The 21,411-nt window shown below is 45.3% G+C and overlaps 1 protein-coding gene across 1 annotated transcript in view; it reads right to left on the bottom strand.

Annotated features, from left to right (window-relative positions):
• The window catches only part of TRAM1 (translocation associated membrane protein 1), a 519,069-nt gene that overhangs the window by 31,792 nt on the left and 465,866 nt on the right, over positions 1–21,411 (bottom strand). The window contains exons 7-8 of the mRNA XM_069621183.1: positions 21,065–21,135; positions 20,874–20,978 (exon numbers count right to left, since the gene is read on the bottom strand). Of these exons, the coding sequence (XP_069477284.1) occupies positions 20,874–20,978; positions 21,065–21,135 (176 nt within the window). The remainder of the gene's footprint in view (positions 1–20,873; positions 20,979–21,064; positions 21,136–21,411) is intronic.

Genomic DNA, 21,411 nt, shown 5'->3' on the forward strand with positions numbered 1-21,411 from the left:
CAGAATAGATCCTTCATTATCAATAAATCCCACTAGTTATTCGTTTTTGCATAGACAAAGAAGATAACAAAAAACAACTCCACCACTCTGTCTCATACAGTGTTTGCAGTGTTCAAATCACAATGTTCATAAATCCAACTCCCAACTGTTCCCTCCCCGTTCCCTCCCCCTTCCCACCCTGTTCCTTCCCAGCCTAAAGTCCAGCACCCCCTCTTGGTGTCAATGCCATTCTTACTCATGAAAATGCATTGCCTCCAAGCGTTATCACGGTTTAAATCCCCTCTCTGCTTGAATGGTCTCTGCATCGAACAGGGCCTGTAATAAAATCTCCCATTCCATGATACCCGTTGCACGCTCGCCATGTTGAAGTTGCAGTGCCGCTCTCCACACTGCTGTCTCGGCCATTGGCCAGTTCTTCATTTCCCGCCACCACTTCTCCACATCTGGAACCCTGGGGAACTTCATGCCATGGCTATCCTGCGTTTGGCCAGTATATACGCCAAATCCTTCAATTTGGCAATGTGTTTCATGCCAGTGGGACGCGGAAAAAGGCCCAGAAGGCAAGTTACTGGGGAACTCGCATTCAACTCCAAGCCCCCTTTGTTCAATTTCCTCGCCACCTCCCGCTAGTATGTCTCCACTATTGGACAAGTCCAAAACATATGGAACAGGCCCGCTTCTCTACCTTTGCACTTGGGGTATAACTGTGGTACTGCACCTGGGAACCCAGAAATTCTTTGGGGTGTCATGTATGCTCTGTGTGCAATCAACAACTGTATCAATTGCAACCTTGTGTTCCGTGACACTTTCTATGATATCCCAGTACCCCTGTCCATTGTGAGTCAGTGAATGGGACCTCTAGGTCCTCCCATTAACTCCTTATTACCAAGGGGGTAGTTGTCCTGTTAGTTAGCAGGAAGTCATATGTTAGGCATGATTGTATGCAGTACCCCGTGGGAGACTACACCAGCCTTGTCCTCTTGGCAATAGTTAACCCACCCTTTGGTATAAGCATGTACTACACAAGTTGGTAGAGTGACCGAGCAGCCAGGCTTATTTCAAGAGGGGTCAATGTGAGCTGTATGGCTATGACACAGATTCACAGTGACAAGTATCTAAATAAACACTTTCTCAAGGTTTCTTGGTTTAACAATTATTTATTAATTTAACAGTCAGTTGAATAAGCCTTCTTTAGAAGGGGGAATAATATGTAACAATGATATACTTAAAAAGTACACACTGTTTCAATAAATCAATAGAAACCCAACACTTCCTACAACCAAAGGTGACAAATAACTACTGGACATTAATATATCACTGATACATTTAGAGCAATACTGAGTTTAGTGTCAAAAGGAAAAGAGGGAATACAACAATGTTTAACAAATATTCTTAAACAGGTAAGTACTTTTTTAACCCTCCAATGCAAAGTAAATTAATCCTTCCCTGTGGAATAGTTAAAGTACCAAGTCAGCAGTAAGTAGAGCCTTTCAGGGAGCCAGGACAGTCAATGTTAGTTGAGCAAACGTCTAGGTGAGCTGAAGCACATCTTGTAGGTAGATAAAAAGTCTTGCACAATGTTTTAGAAGTCGTTGGAGAAAATGAAGGGCCACAAGCTGGGAGGCTTGTGAGGGGCAAAGCTGCAAGCAACTCTGCAAAAGCAACCAAGACAACTATCAGCTGAGAGCTAGCAAGGCTACCCAACAAGAGGCAAGTCCCCTTAACTTTACAGTACCTTTGGTTTGAAGAAATTGGTTCCAGCTGGCTTCTGTTCCTGTGTAGGTCTGCAGATACTGCTGCTGTTCCTTGGCCTCAATCGTGGGGATTAGACAGAGCAAGTCTGGGGACTCCTGCACTATGAATTGAAGGTCAGGGGCAGCATAGGCAAACTTCAGATCAGCAGCACTTGGCTGTTTCAGTTCCTTGCGGTTCTCGCAAACAGCACCACTGCAATTATCGGATACCTTTATGGAATGTCCTCGCATTTGGGGTCCAGCACTCTGTTGAGGTGGCTCAGGTCTAGTCAGTCCTGCTTCATGGGAGTCCGGAGGATCTTCCCGGAGCTCGGGTCAGACTTAAAAACAAGACACTCGATTCTGGTATTCCTCTCCCTGGCAATCGGTTCCTGCAGCAGCAATGGAGGTACAGCCAGCTCCGAGCGGATGTCCGAACGAGTTGGTTTTGGGGATGATTGGTCCCACCAACCCAAGGGGAGAAGTCGTCCGTTGCAGGGCTTCTCTAGTTGAGGTGAAATCGGAGCTTCAGCAATCCAACAGGGCTTCACCGGGCAAACCAACGGTCCAGGAGTTGCAGCAAGCGTCTCTTCCCAGTTCTTGGGATTCCTTCGTCCAGTGGTCGACTCTGCCTTCCTAATCAAAAGCCTCACCTTTTATTCAGGTTTCTCCCCTTCATTCGCAGCCTAGCTGTCACTCACACATCAGGCTGGCTGTTCTCCAAGGCCAATCACCCTTTGTGTGCATTCCTGTAACCAAGGGGATTAAGCACAGGGAGTTTTGGGACCTCCCTCACTTCCTGCCCTGGCAGACACGCTGGAGCCAGAGGCGGGTTTCACCAGTGAATCCCGCCAAAGACAAAACGAACAAAGGGACCAAAAACTGGTTTGGTGCACAGAGTAAGTCTCAAGAAGGACCTTTCCAACAAGAAATGGCAAAAAAAGACCGGGCCATTTTGACAAAATGGGAACTCATGAGTGCATTACTGCAGCTGCAATTGCAGCCTGTGGTAAAAACACACACCGGTAGGAAAAGGTAAACCACTGCCACCAGCCATTAATTGTAGAAAGGTTAACATAAACATGTTACATGAGAAACTAGACACAGGGGACACTAAGTATCCCCTCCAGCACCCTATTTTAAGATTGTGTATGCTGGTTCTAGAAAATTACAAAATGTAAGTAAAGTCAATTTCACTTTACTGCTCTTGGAAACAGTAGTTTTGCCAAGAGAAGGTATTTAAAACGTTCGGACATCTAAGAGACTTCCCAGTGTCACTGCACTGAATGTGCTGTGTGTTGCAATGTAAAGATGATGCCTATGGAGTTTGATAGACTCCAAAGTAAAGAGTCAAAATCACAGAAAAATACATGAGGGAGTGGGAAAAATGTCCCACTCTCTCCAGTTAAGTCCTAAAGTCCAGAAAAAAGAGCTGGGGGTCTCTAAGGTAGAAAGGAATGAGCACATTTATGAGAATTCTCCCTAACACTATATATCCAGGCTATGGTGTGGCCTCCCTCAGATACATCATACAAAATGTCCACCATGGCATGCTGTTCTTTCAACTCACTATATGCCGGCCACTGCTGCATTATTTCTCTCCTAATAGTGTTGTGCAATATGTATTGGCCCTTATGCAGGCGCGGATGTTCAACCAATTCTACAAAGAGTATGAATGAGGTGTCCCGCAATAGGTCTCCAACCATAGCCACTCCTTGGGGCTCCCAGTGCACGCATATCATCTGGCATGCTTGCGTCGAGGCAGCCATTACCGCAACCAAAAGGGGGGGTTTGGGGTGGGGGGGGGATCTGCTCAGAGAATGGGTCTGTGAGCCCCATCACCCCTAATGCTCCATCCCACATTCTTACCCCTAGGGTCACTAGGTGCGACCCGTATTTTCCCTTAGGCTTCCACGCCAGTTCCTTTAGGTAAAACAGGGACTCCCTGGGTTGCAACAGCAATGTGTCGTTAGTTGGGTCGTCTGCAAGCCCGTCAACCACAAATTGCAGCTGTCCTGCTATTAAAGTATAGGTCAAAATGCGGGACCCTGATACCACCCTCATCACACTGCCCTTGTAACGTGGAGAGTGGTATACTATTCCTCCCACTTCCACAAAAAGCTTCTGCATACACCATCGAGCTTCCCAAAAAAAGGACTTGGGTATTTAATATGGGACGTTCACGAAGAAGTGCAAGAGTCGAGGCAGCACCACCATTTTCAGTAATGCTGCTCTCCCCATCAAGGAGAGGGGCAGCTTAGTCCAGAATTTCATGGAGCTTTGGATACCCTCTAGGACCGTCTGTGTATTATGTACATGTTCTATTACTGTATTTGACAATTGTTCCAGCCTCCGCACAAAGGAGTTACAGATATTGTAGGAGTTGCAGGATTATTTCATTAGAACATATGCAGCCTGACACGTGTTTTGAGCAGTCGTGTTTCGAGCAGTCTGGTGGTCTGCTGCAAATGAAACTGGTCCCTACACCGAGTAGGGACCAGTTGCATTTGCAGCAGACCACCGGTAATATGCATTCCACATCCGCGATGAACAACAAGCTATAACATTCAATAATACGTCCTACTACACCAGACTTTTCAATATAAACTTCAGAGGAAGAGCAAGGACTGCTTGAAACACGAGTCAGGCTGCATATGTTCTAAATAAATAATCCTGCAACTCAAGCAGTATCTTTAACTCCTTTGTGTGTTGGTGCAGTGAGGCTGGAACAATTGCCAAATTTTGTTAATCCTGTGGAGTACTAGGGCAATGTACCCACAATCTCCAGCCACTTGCTGCCTCTTCTGTACCAATTTACTTTGCGAGCGCAGTGTCCTACTGGGCTCTTCTGCCCTACTCTCTTGCTTATGTTCTATTCCTGGGTCATGATATATATTGACCACCAAGTATCTGAAAGTGGGTTCTTTCATTAGCAATGCCAAAACGGGGAGCACCTCCCTCCCTACCATACACAGTCTTCCCAGTGGGAACAGCGCGGACCTGACAGTGCTGATCGTGATCCCTGATAATCCCACAAACCGTTCTAACGCCTCCAATAATAACTCCAAATTGTCTTCAGGGTTCTGTATATACAACGTATTATCAGCGTATAGCAATACCAGATGCGTAACTCCATCTATTTCAATACCTGCCCCCTTGTATTCCCTCCTGAGGTACTGCGCAATTGGTTCCATAGCGAGGATATAAAGCAGGGGAGATAGTGGGCAGCCCTGCCTGGTACCCTTACCCAGTTTCCATGCCTCAGATACATCTGCCTGTCTTCACTCTTGCGTTCGGTCTAGTGTACACTAGCTTAACCTACCTAATGTATGCCTCCCCAAATCCAAACCTGCGCAGTATTGCACACAGCCAGTCCCATCTCACAGAGTTAAATGCCTTCACTGCATCCAGCGAGGCTATGGCGTATGGGGTCTCCCAGGTTGTTGTGCTATCACATAGTGCAACCGCCTCAAATTCCAGGACATATTAGGGCCTGGCACAGCCGGTCTGGTCCGGCTGCACCAGTGTACGTATTACTCTCTTCATTGTTCCTGCAAGTATAGACGGCAGAATCTTATTATCCTGGTTAAGCATAGATAAAGGCCTATATGGGGAGCAGGTGCAAGTGGATCTTGGTCACCAGGGCAGACAAAGAAAAGGGCAATTCCTGTTTGGATCTGTTCGGACCAGAAGGATCCAGGACCCGAGTCCCTGCTCAGACAGCAAGTAAGCATGCAACATGTGTTTACTCCCTCTGTCACCACAGGCCATCCCCACCCCTCTGGTCACGGTGAGTCACCATTTCTCATGGTGGCCTTGAATCATGCTGTTCCCATCTTCATCTTGTATCCAGGCTTGCAATATTATGTGTAACTACTGACTTCTGCATTTGTATTCGCTCTCCCCTCTTGCTTCTCCACTCTTTTTGACTGCTTACTCTCGGTTCTCTCCTCCTCTCCCTTTTCCCCGTCTCCTCCCCTTACTTTCTTCTATTCACTTACTTTATCAGAATGGTCACTGGACTTAGTATGATAGCAACCTCGTCTGTCTCCTCCCCCTCCCCTTACTTGTTTCCCCCCCACTAACCCCCCCCAACCCCTTCCAGCACTAACTGAAATGTTGTCAGGCTAGTACGACGGTCACTTGTTATGTTCCTCCTCTCCCTTTCTGCACCACTCTCCCTCACCTTTTGTTTTCTCTGGCGATACCAGAAATGTCGCCAGGCCTAGTAGTTGCCTGCCTGTTTCCATTTCCTTCCCCCCTCCCTTCCTTATCCATGTCTTAGCGCTTGCACTATCTGAAATGTCGTCAAGCCGAGTACGATAGTTAATTTCACATCCTTCCTGTTCAAGGCCTGTAAGAATGTATTTTCCCCTTTTTCCCTCCCTTGCCTTGAAGCGCTTTGAAACACATTCTGTATAGGCGCTATATAAATAAACTATCATATCATATCGCTAGCTTATGAGGTTTGAGGGGGGGTATAATAACAGATTCCCTAAGGTTTGCGGGAAGGACAGCTGCCTCAGTAGTCAGTGAAGGTGTTAAGCAGGTGCGGGGCCAACTCCTGTGCATATTCCTAATAGAATTCACCCGGCAGTCCATCTGTGCCTGATGTCTTCCCTGTCGGCAGGGACCTGATCGTCTCCAGAATTTCTTCTAAAGTGATAGGTTCCTCCAGATTGTTCATGGTCTCTTGGTCCAATTGGGGGATGTCTAGCTCATCTAGCACTTCATCCAAGTGCTCCTGCAGTATCAGGGGTCCTCGACTCCAATTTGGGTACTGCAGAGGCCTCCCATTGTCGTACAAATCGAATGAATTGGTCCAGCTTCTTTTTTTTATACAACCATGCCAGTAGAAGGCCCGTTTTGTCCCCTTCCCAGTGTTGCCTCTCGATATATTTAGAGTAACTGTGCGTGCCCTGCCGCTCCCAGCATTCGATACATTTCTGTTTTAGTGCGACTATCTTCGCCGCTTCCCCTCTCAATCCTGTGGTGGACTGTTCCAGTACTGGTTGTTATTCCTCCAGTGAGGTTAACTCCCTATTGATGCAAGCCTGTGTGTTCCCAGTGCCAGCTATGGCGGCCACTCTAACCACTACCTTCAGGGCATCACAGAATTTTCCTGCGCTGGCTACACTTCCCACATTGTGTGCGACATAGTCCACTATGCTTGCCCGAACATCTTCCCTAAATGGGGCGGTCCTGCAGGGATTCCTCCCTAATTCTCCATGTGGTTAATTGAGCCCTAGCTGCCATAGTAGAGAAAGCAAAGCGTGATCCAACAGAACCCTCCCTTCATATTGCGCTCAGCAATAAGATGGGCTATTTCCTGCACAAGAGGTAGTCTAGTGCGCACCGCATGTGGTGCAGAGTAATGTGAGTAAGAACCAGGCCCCGTTTTTATGTAGGACTTTCAATCTAGCTGTGGTTATGAGCTTATATTTTAGACTCGCAGCCCTGAGTCTGGCTTTGGCTGCCCTGAATTGTTCCCGGCTTTTCTGCATCTGGAATGTATAGTCCTGGTAAACCGCCAGATCAGTTGAGGCTCTCCTCAGTTCCCCTCCTTGTCTGGAGTAGGCCAGTATCTTCTCCATCTTTGTAGTTCAGGACCTTCGCAATTATTGGCCTGGAGGCGCTCCAGGAGGCAGACGTCTAGTTAGTGCACTATGTGCCCTCTCAATAGTAAACCGTGCGTGAGGTTGCAGGGCCCAATTTCCTTGAGTAACATTTTCTATATATGCGGTGGGGTCCGCGCCTTCTCCCTCTGGCAGCCCCACTATACGGATATTGTACCTCCGGGCCCTGTCTTCTGCTTCCTCTACCCAGTTTTCCAAGAGGCTGACCTTCTGTTGCAAAACGTAGATATTGGTATGCGTCTCTTGGAGCTCGTCTGTGGTGTTCTTCACCTGAGCATCTAGCATAGTGGTGCGTTCTGCAAGGCAACACAAATCTTGACGCAGTAGACCCACATCCAGCTGTAAAACCTCTATCCGCGCCCCCTTACGAAGTCTTGAGGTCCGCAATAGCCTGTATTACTTAGTTTATTGACTTTTGTGTATTTGCTTTTCTCCCTTTCCAATTTCTTTTTGTATCCCCCACTTCCCTCCCTCTTAAGAAAATTAAGCTTTAACAGATTGTGTAAATATTAATAAAAGTTAAATGCCAATAAAATACTTTAAAAATAAAATAGCATGTACGACTTGGTTGTGCAGCTCCATAGTGTCTCCAATGGTCGCCTGCAGGGGCTCTAGATCTCCTTTTGGGTCCTGTTGCATTACTTCAGCATAATTTTCTATGGACGATTGTCTGGCTTTCATCTTACCAGGTTTAGGAAGCATTTGATCAGCAGGGCTCCATGTTGCTGGTCCTCAAATGTTGTACCCGGAGTTCAGCTGGCAAGGTTTGGGGCCAGATTTTGGCCGTTGTATCCGGATTCCACAGGATGTGCGGACCTCCTGCAGGCGTCGGTTATCTGGGATATTGATGCAGTGCTAGGTAAGTCTTTTATGAGTGTGCCCCAACTGTTCCCTTCTCCGTCGATCCCTTGGCCCTAATGCGCAGCCCTCCCTCCCAAGTGTCTGCCCTCTGCAATCTCATGCAGGCAGGCACTGCAGCCTCTTATCTGGGAGGCCACTGGCTTCTGCCTGCTCTGCGCCGCTAGATGATGTGGAGCGCAGCGCAAGGCGTCCGAGTCCCCCAGGGCGCACGGGACTCCCGTTGGGATTAACAGTGTTCTGGGCAGCAGCTTTGCGCTGTGTAGATCCTCTGTTGTGTGTGCCTTCTCTGCCACCTGCTGCCAGTGTATCAGCCCTCTTTCTTGTTACCGTTGAGTGTGCGCAGTTGGCCGTTCCTCTCTTGCCCTCTGGAGCTGCTGCCACTCCCCCAACAGGGCAGCCGTCGAGCACTGCAGTCTCTCCGATCTCTCTGTCATGGAGGGGTACCTCCTCTTAACAGTGCCGCACCGCCCGGGCCCACTTGGGTGAGCCCAACCCATAAGGCCTGACTGCTGCCATTCTACAGTTTCGGGGGACCGCATGCCACTGCCCACCTGCTGCCAGCTCTCTGTTTCTGCCTCTGGGTCTGTATGCCTGCTTCGTTCCAGCAACCTCTTCTGATCATTGCGGCGTGCACCTCCTTGTGCGTTCCTGGGATATGCCGCGACGGCACCAGTTATCTCTTGATGTTGTGGGTGTTTCTCAAGAAAGCCGCTCGTCTCCTCACTGCTCCCAGGGTGCACTTGCCATTCCCTCATTCACAGTGGCCGCAGCACAGTTAGTCTTTCCTCCACCTCCTGGCCAACAGCCCCATCTTGAGTGTATGGATGTGCCCAGCAATCTCAATCAGGTTCCACATGCCAAGTAATCCGTGCCTAAAACTTTCAATGACCCCTTCCTGGAGTGCCGAGTTGACACAGAAGGCGAAGCCCCACAACAAGCCCTCTGTGTTAATAAGCTGGCATCAGAGGCAGACTATGCTCAGACCGGGCATTTATTGGGGCAGCCACCTCCTTTGCCGCAGCCCCACTGAGGAGACAAAGTCCCAGGATCGTATGCGCCACATCGCGGACCTCCACCACCATATACCGGTCGTTCGCAAGGCTCCTTCTCCTTCCACGTCAGAGCGCGTCCCAGCAGCTCCAAACCTTATTCCAAAGGGGGGTGCTGATGCACATCCCCCACCATCTGTTCAGCTGTGCGTTCCCGCAGGAGGCACTCAACCCTCCCCGGCACGAGTGTCCAAATACCCGACTGAGGTGTTACAGGGGGTTGCAGCCTCCCAATCAGCCTTCACTGTGCGCCCAGTGACGGTGCGGCTGTTATTACAAAAAAACAAACCGCATCTGCATGCCACTGCCCTTAATTCTATCCTAAAAGCATTTGACATAAAAACTGTGACCATTCGCTTATTGTGGATTACTACAGGTTTTACCTTTCTCCATTACCCTGCTGTCCTCTTGACAGTAACTCAACACATGGGGTCTAGAAAAACCTTAATAGGACAAGGGAGCAGAAGAAGAGAAACAAAACTCATTTTTGTATGTCATATGACAGCAACACTATTTACATAAACCTACAAATCTAAATAGTGACACCATTCATGCCGAAAGCACAGCTTTAGCAAAAGATTGACATGTGCCTAAAGGTCAACTGGCTGCTTAATTGGTGCTATCCTTACCTGAATAGTTATTTCCCCTGGGGATTCATAGCCTGAGGATTATGGTAAGGTTACCCATTTGCGAGAGAGGAAAATAAACTAACTTACGTTTCAGTATTCCAGCCTCTGCTACTGGAATCTCCTTTTAAATAAGAAATCATCCTCTGCTAAATTTGAATACATTTCTGATTTAAACATCCCGATGAATCTATTCATTAGGAGTCTGGGCATGATGAAACCATACCCAAAAAAACCAGCAGGAAAATGCCCTTGTACTTACACATCACGTCCTATAGACAACACACTGGTAGGAAACATGGATATTTGTAAATGAGGGAGGGTTTTGAACCATGGCTCCTCTGGGAAGAAATACCTGGACCAGGCTTCTTGGAGTTCTTGAGGCCTGCTAGAAACTTTATGTAGATATGCAGCATATACCGAAGCAGGTGCACAGCTGCACCTCAAGATGAAGGACCCCACCACCGGTCCTACAACATTGCCGGCACCCAGCTTCATTGGCTAGATGTGCCGACCACCACATGACTCGATTGGCCAATTTCATGTTTTGTCCTGCCTCCTACATGCCAGCAGGCGAAGCCGGCCCGTGGCGAAGGCACAGCCAAAGGCACTCTTGATCTGCCTGACTGCACCGGGCAAGCCGCCTGCTGCTGACCAGACTGTCTCCTTGGGATGGCCCTTTGCTTCCAGTCTTCACTACCCTCTTCCTCTGGAGCCATCCTTACCACCGTGGATCAAACTGTCCTGCCCTTTCTGGCCTTTGATGTCGATATGCCTCCCATTGCACTATTTAGGTAAGCTTTGTCGTTGCCTGTAGCCCATATGATCTTGCATCAACCACAGGACATGTCTCCTTGCTCCTTCCATTCCCCTGAATCTACCTCGATATTGCCTAGCCCTGCCTCTTTCTATACTCCACCTCAATCCCTCATTTCCATTTACCCTGGACCTTACCTCCGGTGACCACCTCCCTTCGTTCTGGTCACCATCCCATGGGTGCAGCTCCTCTGGAAATTGCTGCACATCTCACAACTTGACTTTTATTTGTTCCCAACCTGACATTTATGTAGCATTCTGCTTTCGATTGACGTTACCTGCATACAACTCAACTAGTACCATTCTCTGCTGCATTTTAGTACTACGCCTTAGCTGTCTTAATCTTACCTTGCCTCCTCACGCTGCCACTCCTGCTTGCCTGAATAACTGAGGTAGCCCTGGCAACATGGGGTCTTGCCAGACTCTGCATTTACCAGTATTCTGTCACTCGTGTATCTGAATGCCTGATGTAGTCCCACGTACCATGAGGCACGGCTTTTCCAGATTTGCACTTACTAACATTTTGTTACCTATGTATCTGTTTGCCTGATCCAGCCCCCTTACCTTTGAGGTGAGACTTTCCAAATTTGTGCACCCATCTTAACGTTGTATTTTACCTACTTGTACCTGCATATTTGATATAGCTCCCTGCAAAAGGAGGTGAGGCTTTCCCAATTTGTGCACCGATCCTAATGTTGCTTTTTACCTATTTGTACCTACATATTTTGATGTAGCCCCACTTACCATGGGGCACAGCTTTGCCACAGCATGCTTGCTTTCATTTGTCAAATCGCACTTAATGTAACCTGCGCCGTGATGCATCACTGTCTTGGGCGCTGCTAAAATAAATAAATAGCATGAGTGTGTGGTTAGGCAAGATTGTATGCAGTACCCTTTGGTTACACTACAACAACCTTGGACTCCTGGCAATAGGAACCCAACCTTTGGTATTAGTCTGTACTACACAGGTTGGCAGCGTGTTGAGCAGCCAGGCTCATCTCAAGAGGGGTCAAAGTGAGCTGTAGGGGAGCTGCACAGAGATTCACAGTGACAAGTATTCAAATAAACACACAAGGTTTCTTGATTAAACAAGTTATTTATCAGTCAGAATAAGCCTTCTTCAGAAGGGAGCAATATACAAGTACAGACAAATACACTCCAAAACTACACACTCTTAGTTTCTAAATCAGTAAAGACCCTTTTGGGATGGCCCACAGTCACATCCTACACCCTCAGGTGACTTCAATAGCTAGGGTGCTAGGGACATTAATATCTTACTGTTGCATTTAGAACATACTTAGGAATTGGTCAAAGGAAAAGGCTATTAGAACAAACAAGAGATCACAAATATTCTTAAGCAGGCAAATACTTTTGTATCCCCCAAGCAGTCATTCAGTCTAACAGGTTAAGCCAAATTCAATGATTCAATGGGCTAAAGGCTATATGAGCTGAAGCACTCCTGGTAGGTAAGTAGAAAAGTCTTTGCACAATGTTTTAGAAGTCTTTGAAGAAAAGAAGAATCAATGTAGGGCCACAAGCGGTTTAGACTTGAGTAGTAGAAGATGCAAGCAACTCTACAATAAGAGGTACGTTCTCTCAGACTTTATAGTATCTTTGGATTGAAGAAAAAGTGCAGATTACTTCTGTTCCTGTGCAGCTCTGCAGATCTCACTGTTCCTGGGCCTCAGTCGTGGGGACAAGAGGGAGGACTTCTGGGGACTCCTGCACTGCAACAGGAGGTCAACGCACGCAACCGGCAATCTTCAAACAAGTGGCACTTCGGCGTTTCAGCTCCTTGCGACTACTGCAAATAGCAACATTGCGGTTTCTGGCTGTCGAGATACACTTTCCCTGTTTCTGGGGTCCCGCACACTTTTTAAAAAAAAATTGTATCTGGTTTATACAAAATAAACCTTTACAAAATTGAACTAACATATTTGACAAAACTAAAACAATGTACAATTTCATTCAAAGCATTTAGCCAAACTAAAACATACAATTTCATTACAAATATTTAACATCTTAAAACCAGAGAAACGTATAAGATCAAAACCAAAAGAGAAAAGAAGGAAAATGCCACAATTTATTTTCTTCTCAGTTCAGAAATCAGATATAGATTCTGCAGCATTTCCTTTTTTTAAATCTAAAAAAAAACATACGAGATCAAAAACCAGACAAGAAAAGATTAGGCCACACTTTACATTCATGTATGTTCAGGGATCAAGTGAAAAAAAAAATCTGTAGTATCACTTTATCTTCCTATAGTTGCCAAACTACACACTTCAGGGATCAAGTGAAGAATCTCTGTTGTATTACTTTATCTTCCTATAGTTGCCAAAACACATTAGAAATCTTACCGCTGCCAACTTTAATGCATTTAACTTCCCGTGCAGCATATACCAACAATGTTTCAGTCAATACCCTGGAGGGGTCATGGACAAATCTGCCAAAGGCCATTAGTCGCTGTGCGGCAATTGTTTCACAATACAGAAGTAGATGTTCAAGTGATTCAGTCGTCGTTTTACAATGGCAAAAACGACAGGGGATATTTTGACGAGTTACAGATCTAATTTCAAGAATTTCCCCCGTAGGAAGAACATTAAAGCGGAAGCGTAAATAAATTGCTCTCCTTGTTGGATCTGGGAATTTAATCAGGTAAGATTCCAACCTGCCTAATTCTTTCCCCTCGGCAATTAGTTGTTTATAGATCTTAGAAGCGGACACCATTTCCGTGGTGTTCGCCCAATCCAACCATTGCAGCCGCTTTTCTCACACCCACAGGGTTGAGAATCCGCATTTCATGCAATGACTTAATGGACTCAAGGAGGTTTACACAGTCTTTTTGTAGTTTCAACATCCACCTCGATTCGCTGGTGCCACTTCTCAGTCTACTTCCCAACAGGGTATATAAGGAGTTATTCTTAGAGACAACCAGATTCCAATATAATATTTTTTTCCACTTCATTCTCATATTTAAGGACATGAGACCTTACTCATATCGTATTGCAGATACGGGGACACTCTGGGGAAGGTAAAAAATAATTCCTCCATATTTTAGATTCCATTTTCTGTACCATACGCTGGTAGAATTTCGATCCGTATAGTAATTTTGGTACCACCTTCATATTATAAAACCTGATCAGGGGAATAACAGAATTTACAGTATTTGTTGGAAACCTTCCTCATTTGGAGGATAAGCTGGTCGGCCTTCTCCAAATAGAAATTCCAGTAAGACTGTGCAGAAGAAATCCCGAAAACCGGAAAGGCCAGGTAGCATAGAGATCTTACTTTTGCTAGAGGGCATGCATCGATTACCCACTTAAAATGTATGTTCTTCCTGATGAAGGATATTACTACAGATGTCTTTTAGTTTATGACCAGTGCATTTTCCTGTACGTATGAAGTCAGAGCCGTAAGCTTTCGTTGTAAGCCAACGGGGGTGTTATCGACCAGTAGAAGGTTGTCAGCGTATGTTTTTATACCCTCCATCTTAGGAGAGACAAGGGAAAAGGTTGTAAGAGGTACATTTACGTCTGCAGTGTAGAGATTAAAAAGGGTTGGGGCAAACAAGCACCCTTGTCTAAGGCCATTATTTGTTTGGATTGTTTAGAGAGGTCACCTGACATATTCATTCTTACTTGGATTGTAGAATCCTCGTGTAGATTGATAAGAATAGCCAGTAGTCCTGAAGGGAGCCCCATATGGGCAAGTTTTGTCCAGAGTCTCACCCTGTCCACCTTAAAGGCAAGCGAAAGATCAACTGACGCCAAATATATTGGAGTTGGTTTTTTGCAAGCCTTCTCCAAGAGTAGACAGATAATCAGTCCATCTATCTCCGTGCCCATCCCCTTGCGAAAGCCAAACTTCGGGGGCAGAAAGATCTTATTAGATTCAGCCCACTCCTCAATTCCCTGTAGTACCAGCCCTGCAAAGATCTTCGAGTCGGCATCCATAACCGAGATCGGGCCGTAGTTAGTCGGGCAGGTTCTATCCCCCTTTTTATATATGGGAACGACATAAGATATTCTCCAAGACTGAGGAACTACCCTGGACTGTACAATGTCATACAAGTGAATAGATAACGATTTTTCCCAGTGTTTGGGGCTCCTCTTCAGTGTATTTGTCAGCCCATTGGGTCAAGCCGCCATTGAAGTGTTTGCCCTCTTAATCTGAGATTCAATGTCTGCAATTGAGAAATTAAAATCCCAAAGCCCCTTTTTTATGACTAGTAAATCATTTGTCATTTTCATTTTGCCTTTATAAAGGGTTGAGAAATATTTTTCCCAGGTATCTTCCTGTACATTTACCGATTGGATTATAACCTGAAGTTTTTCCAATGCATTTACTAAGCACCAGAATTTGCGTCCCGACAAACCCCTTAATGCTTCGAGCATGTTAAAATTATCATTGTTCTGCAAGACCATTTTGAGATTTTTCATCCAGTTTTTTTTAGCTTGTTTGATTTGGAGAATTTGCCTCCCTTTTTCTATCTGAGTCAGATTGGTCTTCAGGGTTGCTCTAATTTGACGGTTGGCAAACTTTTTTTTTGCCTTACCAAAGGATCTTAAGCATATGTGTGAAAGGGCTTCATAATACCTTGTTTACTTTGTTTTATTGCCCTACCTATCATGTCTTGGATATATTCTGTAAAGTGAGGTACAGAAAAACAAAGAAGTCTAGTAGACAATGGCATACTAAGGTATTCATGGACAAAAACGGTGTTAAATTTGTTAACATTTCCCTCATGCCAGGTTATACGATTTGTGCCACAAGACACTGTTGATTTCATCTGAATTAAGCTTTGTTTGGATGTTATAGTATTAAATGCCATTTTAGTTTCCAGAAATCTATGGTCACTCATGTTGGTATCATTATGCGGAAAGGGATTTTGACATAAAAATATGATCAGAACACCATTTGACCATGTATGCTCATGAAGAGAGGAGTTGAAGACCGTTAATGTGGCTCAGGCCCCAATAATCAAATAGATTCCTCCCGATCTCACCATTAATTATCCTTTGTTTAATTGCAAAGGGACCACCCTCAACATTTTTCATGGTCAGCATAGGTCCAATTACTGACACACCCATCTTTTTTCCCAATGCCTTGTCTGTATTAAATTTCAGAATTGAGATCCCCCGCAATTATAATATCTATTCCTCCATATTTGAGCAACATGGAAGAGATGCAATTGTTCAAATGTGGAGTGACATTACCCAGTGGTACCTGGGGATTCCATTAAATATTTAGCACAAGAATCAACAGGGGATATAAATTGCTTCCATTTTCCAATACAACAGCAAGAGCAAAGTTCAGTGATTCTAGGACTTGTGTGACGGATGCAATTTTGACCGCAGTAAGTAAACCTCCTACCGGTCGGCCACGAAGCCCCATTTTAGCAAAAAGATGTTCACATACAAAACCGTCTAGCTGTAGAGGAAAGGTGAGCCAAGTCTCCTGTATACAAAACAGGTCAAATGATTTAAGTTTTTCATCTTATATCCCAAAGTTCACCAAATTTAAGTGGCCCCTTGAGTTCCATGAAAGCAGTTTCCATTGATTTTTCTTTTATACAACTAAAGTTTTTGTTTCATATTTTGGATTTGAGAAATTGACTCGCTTAAGGACTGGGCAAGCCAGGTCCAATCTTGAACCTCCTCCCCCTTATGAGCCATATTATTTTCCTTTAGCCTGTCTACTTCCTCCCTGAGTAGGTTAGAATTTACTTTTTGGTGCATGAAGGCATTTCTGTTCTCCCATCCATTACTGAAAATCAGGATATCATATCCCATTCTGTTGAATTGTTCCGTCTCCTGTATTATCGTGTCAAATATCTTCTGGGAGTTAGGAACAATGCGGACATGATCAAGACGTGACGGATGGATAAAGTCCACCAAACAAATATCGGCAGAAGAGATCAGCCTCAGGCAGGGGACCTCGTTAAAGAGTGACAGAACGCGAGGTCTGTTCAAAGAGGATGGACCTCCAATGTCACAGGTTGTAGAGAAGGATACTAGGATATTCCGGAAATGAGACATTTCGCCACACTGTATTCCTGAGGTCACTGTCCTTAATATGAAGGGGCCTGGCCGATTCATATTGTAGTGCATTTCTCATTTCCTGTGGACCTTTAGGTTGGGACATTACATGGAGATCAGTGGACTGTGTGGGAACCCTCTCGTGTTCCTCCCTCTGTCCCCACCGGTCCCCATGCAACTGCTCTTTTTCAGTGCCCACTCCCCTAGACAAAGATTTTGTGGGCATTTCACTGGGAGCCCAGAATGGATTTCCCCTTTTCACCTGATCCCCCACCCATCATGACCTTTTTTCCAAGCAATGCCAGGTCAGGTAAAACATCCATCATAATCCTTTTAATGGTGTCTGGAAGACTCAAATTTCCCCCTTCATTCCCAATCGGGGGCTGTAGGTCTCCCTTCAAATGTGGAATCGGTCCCTCGCTCACAGCCCCATCCGACAGACTTATCGGTGTTAGATTTCATTTTCCCCTCCATTACATCTGGACCTGGGATTTTTGAGACCCTTGAAGGTGATGGGGCAGAAGTCATAGCTGCGGGTATGGAAGAAAAGCCCCGTCTATTAAATTCAGCTGAGGTCGTTGGGCGTTCAGCCATAAGGTTGGAGAGATCCTGTGACAATATCTGGCGAGATGTCGATTTCTCTAGAACCTTATAGAAGTTGGAGAGTTGTAACTGTTGTATTTCCTTGTTCCCCCCCACCCATTTGTTGCAACAGGGCTTTCTCATTATTAATAGCTTCTGTCCCATCACCTGCAATGTGACTCATATCTCCCTCCTGCACCTTATTTGTATTTTTTGTTTTTTTCAGATTTTTGTTATTTCCCTGGATTGGTTTCAGAGTGTCAATATTATGTAGTTGGAGGGCCATCCTACTTTCCTCATTTAGTTGCATTAGGTCAGATGGGGCAACTTCATTCAGGGGCGCCTTAGATTCTTTTATTTTTTTTTTATTTTTTTTTTTTTTAGGGATTTCTAACTTAGAGGGGACCGATCCCTTCTTAATCAGCCTTTTTTTTGCCTTGCAGGTCAATCGTTTTTGTCGCCTTGAAAGAAAAAAGTCAGTGCCACCTACACTTACCTCATTCTCTTGTTGTTTTGTTACATCTCCTCGCTCCCCTAGAACATCAGCAGAGTCCATAATTTTAATTAGGATGGATGGACTGTCCGGTGTGTCACTAAATTTAGTTTCTTTTTCATGAACTTGCAATACCAGTCCCAGCGGCATTGTGGAGATGGTACTTGCATACCTTGTTCCAATTTAGTGATTTTTGCTGATAGTTCATAGAGTGCCTCTATAATAATATTTTCCCCCTTCTAGTTCGAATTTTTGGCCACTATTTTCATTTTTCTCCTTGGGACGTATTTATCCCGACTCCCAGGGATATCACACTTGCAAAACTCGGGCCCTCCTTTCCATTGACAATGGTCTGGGATCCTTGTGAGTTGGTTGTTGATCGTATTAGTGGGATATCTGTCTTAATCGGGGGGGCCCTATCATCATCTTTACCCATGAGAAAAGCCTCCACTTCACTAGGTTTTAGTTGGGTATCAAGAACAATCCTTTTCAGGTCTATCATCTCCCAATGGGTAAGCTTGTGTCCTTTATCTAGGAGGTGTTAAGGGCCTCAGTTGGGGAAGTGTATTAAAAAGGTGCACATGATCAATCCCATTTCGAGCAGCATTAACAGCTGTGGACGGGCTCCTTGAGAGCCTAGCATGCTTCCCCAGTTTCATCCTCACTGTTTGCCCCATCATAGATACATCAAGGTTTATATCCTTTGGCATGTTGTCTGCTTCCTCAACTAGTTTTTAGTGCCTCCCTTACACTCAGAAAGCTCGACTGGATTGGGATCTGAGATTCAAAGGACAAGCCAGTAGGCACGAAGAATATATCTTCCTCCCCCAGAGATTGAGCACCCATTTTTGTGTGTGCATATAAGAGAATTCCACCTCTTGTTTAATATCTTTTTTTCATTTTCCTCCATATTAGCTCCCCAGAAATTCTCTTCTTGTATAATGGTGTCCAATGGATGGACCTCAGGTTTTTGTGATTCCGTCCCTTCCCTCATCTGGGAGGTTTCATGCGTTTCCCTGAAGGATGTTATCTAAGACCCAATACATTGAGAGACCAGATTATTTTCCAGGGTCAATGGATGGCTTGGGGTCTTTTGTACACATTTTCCCGTTGCGTAGCACGGTTGCCATGCTGCCCAAAAGGTATAACTTTATAAAAAAGGAGAAAGAGGACTGCTTACCCCAAAGTAATCAATCAATGGTTAAGGTCCTGCTGCCCCTGCTCCCCGGCACACCCAAACAGCCACTTAGTAACACCCACTTCGGATGCGCGCACCTTGCAGTTATAGGACGTGGCGTGGGCCGGAACAGGCTGGGAGGCATGCCGGAGGCAGGGCAAAACAACTAGAAAAAAGAACGAAAAAACAAGTTCAGAAATGATGTGGGCGGGGAGCTATGAGTTAAGTCCTTAGAGCTTAACACACACTGTTGAGGGGGCTCAGGCTCAGTCGGTCCTGCTTCCTGTGAGTCCGGAGGATCTTCCTGGAGCTCTTGGTCAACTTAAAAGAAATGCACACAATCTGGTGTTCCTCTCCCTGGCTATTCTGTTTCCGGCAGCAACTCTGGAAATTCAACCAGCTCCGAGAAGATGTCCAGGTGGCTTGCTTTGGAGTGGATTGGTCCTACCAACTCCAGGGGAGAAGTCGTCCTTGCAGGGGATTCTCTGTCGATAAGAATGTGGAGTTTTCAGCACAGCAGCAGGGCTTCACCGGGCAAACCAACGGTCCAGGAGTTGCAGAAGGCATCCTCTTCCAAGTTCTTCTTCAGTTCCTTCGTCCAGTGGTCGACTGCCTTCCAAGCCAAAAGCCTTGCATTTTATTCAGGTTTCTCCCATTCATTCCAGCCTAGCTGTCAGTCACCCAGGAGAGTGGCTGTCCTTGCCGGACAGTCAGCCGGCCAATCGCACCAGAGTGCATTTGGGTCTCCTTGGAGACTAAGCACTGGGTTTCGGCACCTCCCTCAATTCTGCCCCCGCCAGACACCCTGGAGCCAAAGGCGGGCTTCACTTGTGAATCCCGCCAAAGGCAAAGCGAACAAAGGGACCAAACCTGGTTTGGCGCACAGAGAATCTCAAGAAGGACCTTTCCACAAAGAAATGGTGAAAAAAGAAGACCGGGGCCATCTTGACAAAAATGGCACCCTTGGGTGCTTTACTGCAACTGCGAACGCAGCCTGCGGCAAAGGCACACCACGGTAGTTAAAAGTAAACCACTGCCACCAGCCATTCAGTGAGGAAAGGGTAACAAAAATGTTACATGAGAAGCTAGACAAAGGGGATACTAAGTAACCCCTCCAGCACCCTATGGTAAGACCGTGTGTGCTGGGCCTAGAAAGTTACAAATGTAAGTAAAGTCACTTTCACTTCACTACTCTGGGAAACAGTTTATCCCAGAGAAGGTATTTAAGGTATTTATTTGGGAAATCTGGAAGACTTCCATGTGCCACTGCACTGACTGTGTGTGACACAATGTAAAAGATGATGCCTATGGAGTTTGTCAGACTCCATAACCAAAACAAACAGTTCAAAATCACATTAAAATACGAGAGAGTGGGAAAAAGGGTCTCTCACTCTCTGGGTTAAAAAAATCAAGTCCTCAAAATCCAGCAAAGTTGCTGGGGTCTCTAAGGTGGAGGGAATTAGCACATTTCTGAGAATTCTCTCCAACATGTGTACCGCTCTGACCGGCACACTCCCCCGCCCTGCGCCCCACCCCCTCTTCTTTGTACTTCTTGTTACGGCACTTGCACAATACGAATGTTCATAAGACCTAGGAGGACTGTTTCTGTTATTCCTTGTTCCCACCCCTTGTCTTGTTGTGTCTTGAAACACAATTGCTGTATAGGCGCATTATAAATACAAAATAAATAAATAAAATGGGATGAAGCTTTTGTCCAAATGTGTATTCTAAACATTTTTTGTTTAGTGTGTTTGATTTCACAGACTCAAATATGTTCCACAATGAAAACAAATGACAGTTTCCTAACACAATTTTAATTTGCAATACATGGAAATGTAGGAGCTAAAATGGAAACTACTTACCCTTTCTGGTATTTTTCATTGCTGAAGTAAAAAAGACGGGAGATGTGGAAAAGAAACTCGACAAAATAATGCAGCACCAGAAGTACTAGGCCCAGGCGATTTAAACTAAATAAAATAGAATATTAAAAGAGTAATTAATTTATTAAATGGTCTTGAAATCAATAGCACAATTTAAATCATAATCTACTTACTTTAGCACATATGCTCCTGCAATGTGAAAAAGGTAAAGTCCAGTGTAGACAAGTTGTCGAAGGATATCTTCCTATTGGAGAAAAAACAATAGGTGTAAAGACAAAAACATGGGATAGAAGTAATACAATCAGTATGATTGAACTTCAGAGAACCCCCCCCCACACTGACAAAACACAACCATTTCCCAACCACTGCTCCCTTACCTTAAATACACATCTTTAAAAAATAGATCAACTGACAACCACTGGATTTCAGATTCACTATTGTGTATTCACGCGTTCATAAAGTAAACAACATTTTAAAAATGCTATTATATACACCAGAGGGCTGCAACCTGCTGCTCTGC

This window comes from Ambystoma mexicanum, chromosome 5q, assembly GCF_040938575.1.
Source record: "Ambystoma mexicanum isolate Mex_15411 chromosome 5q, UKY_AmexF1_1, whole genome shotgun sequence".
Classification (NCBI taxonomy): Eukaryota; Metazoa; Chordata; class Amphibia; order Caudata; family Ambystomatidae; genus Ambystoma; species Ambystoma mexicanum.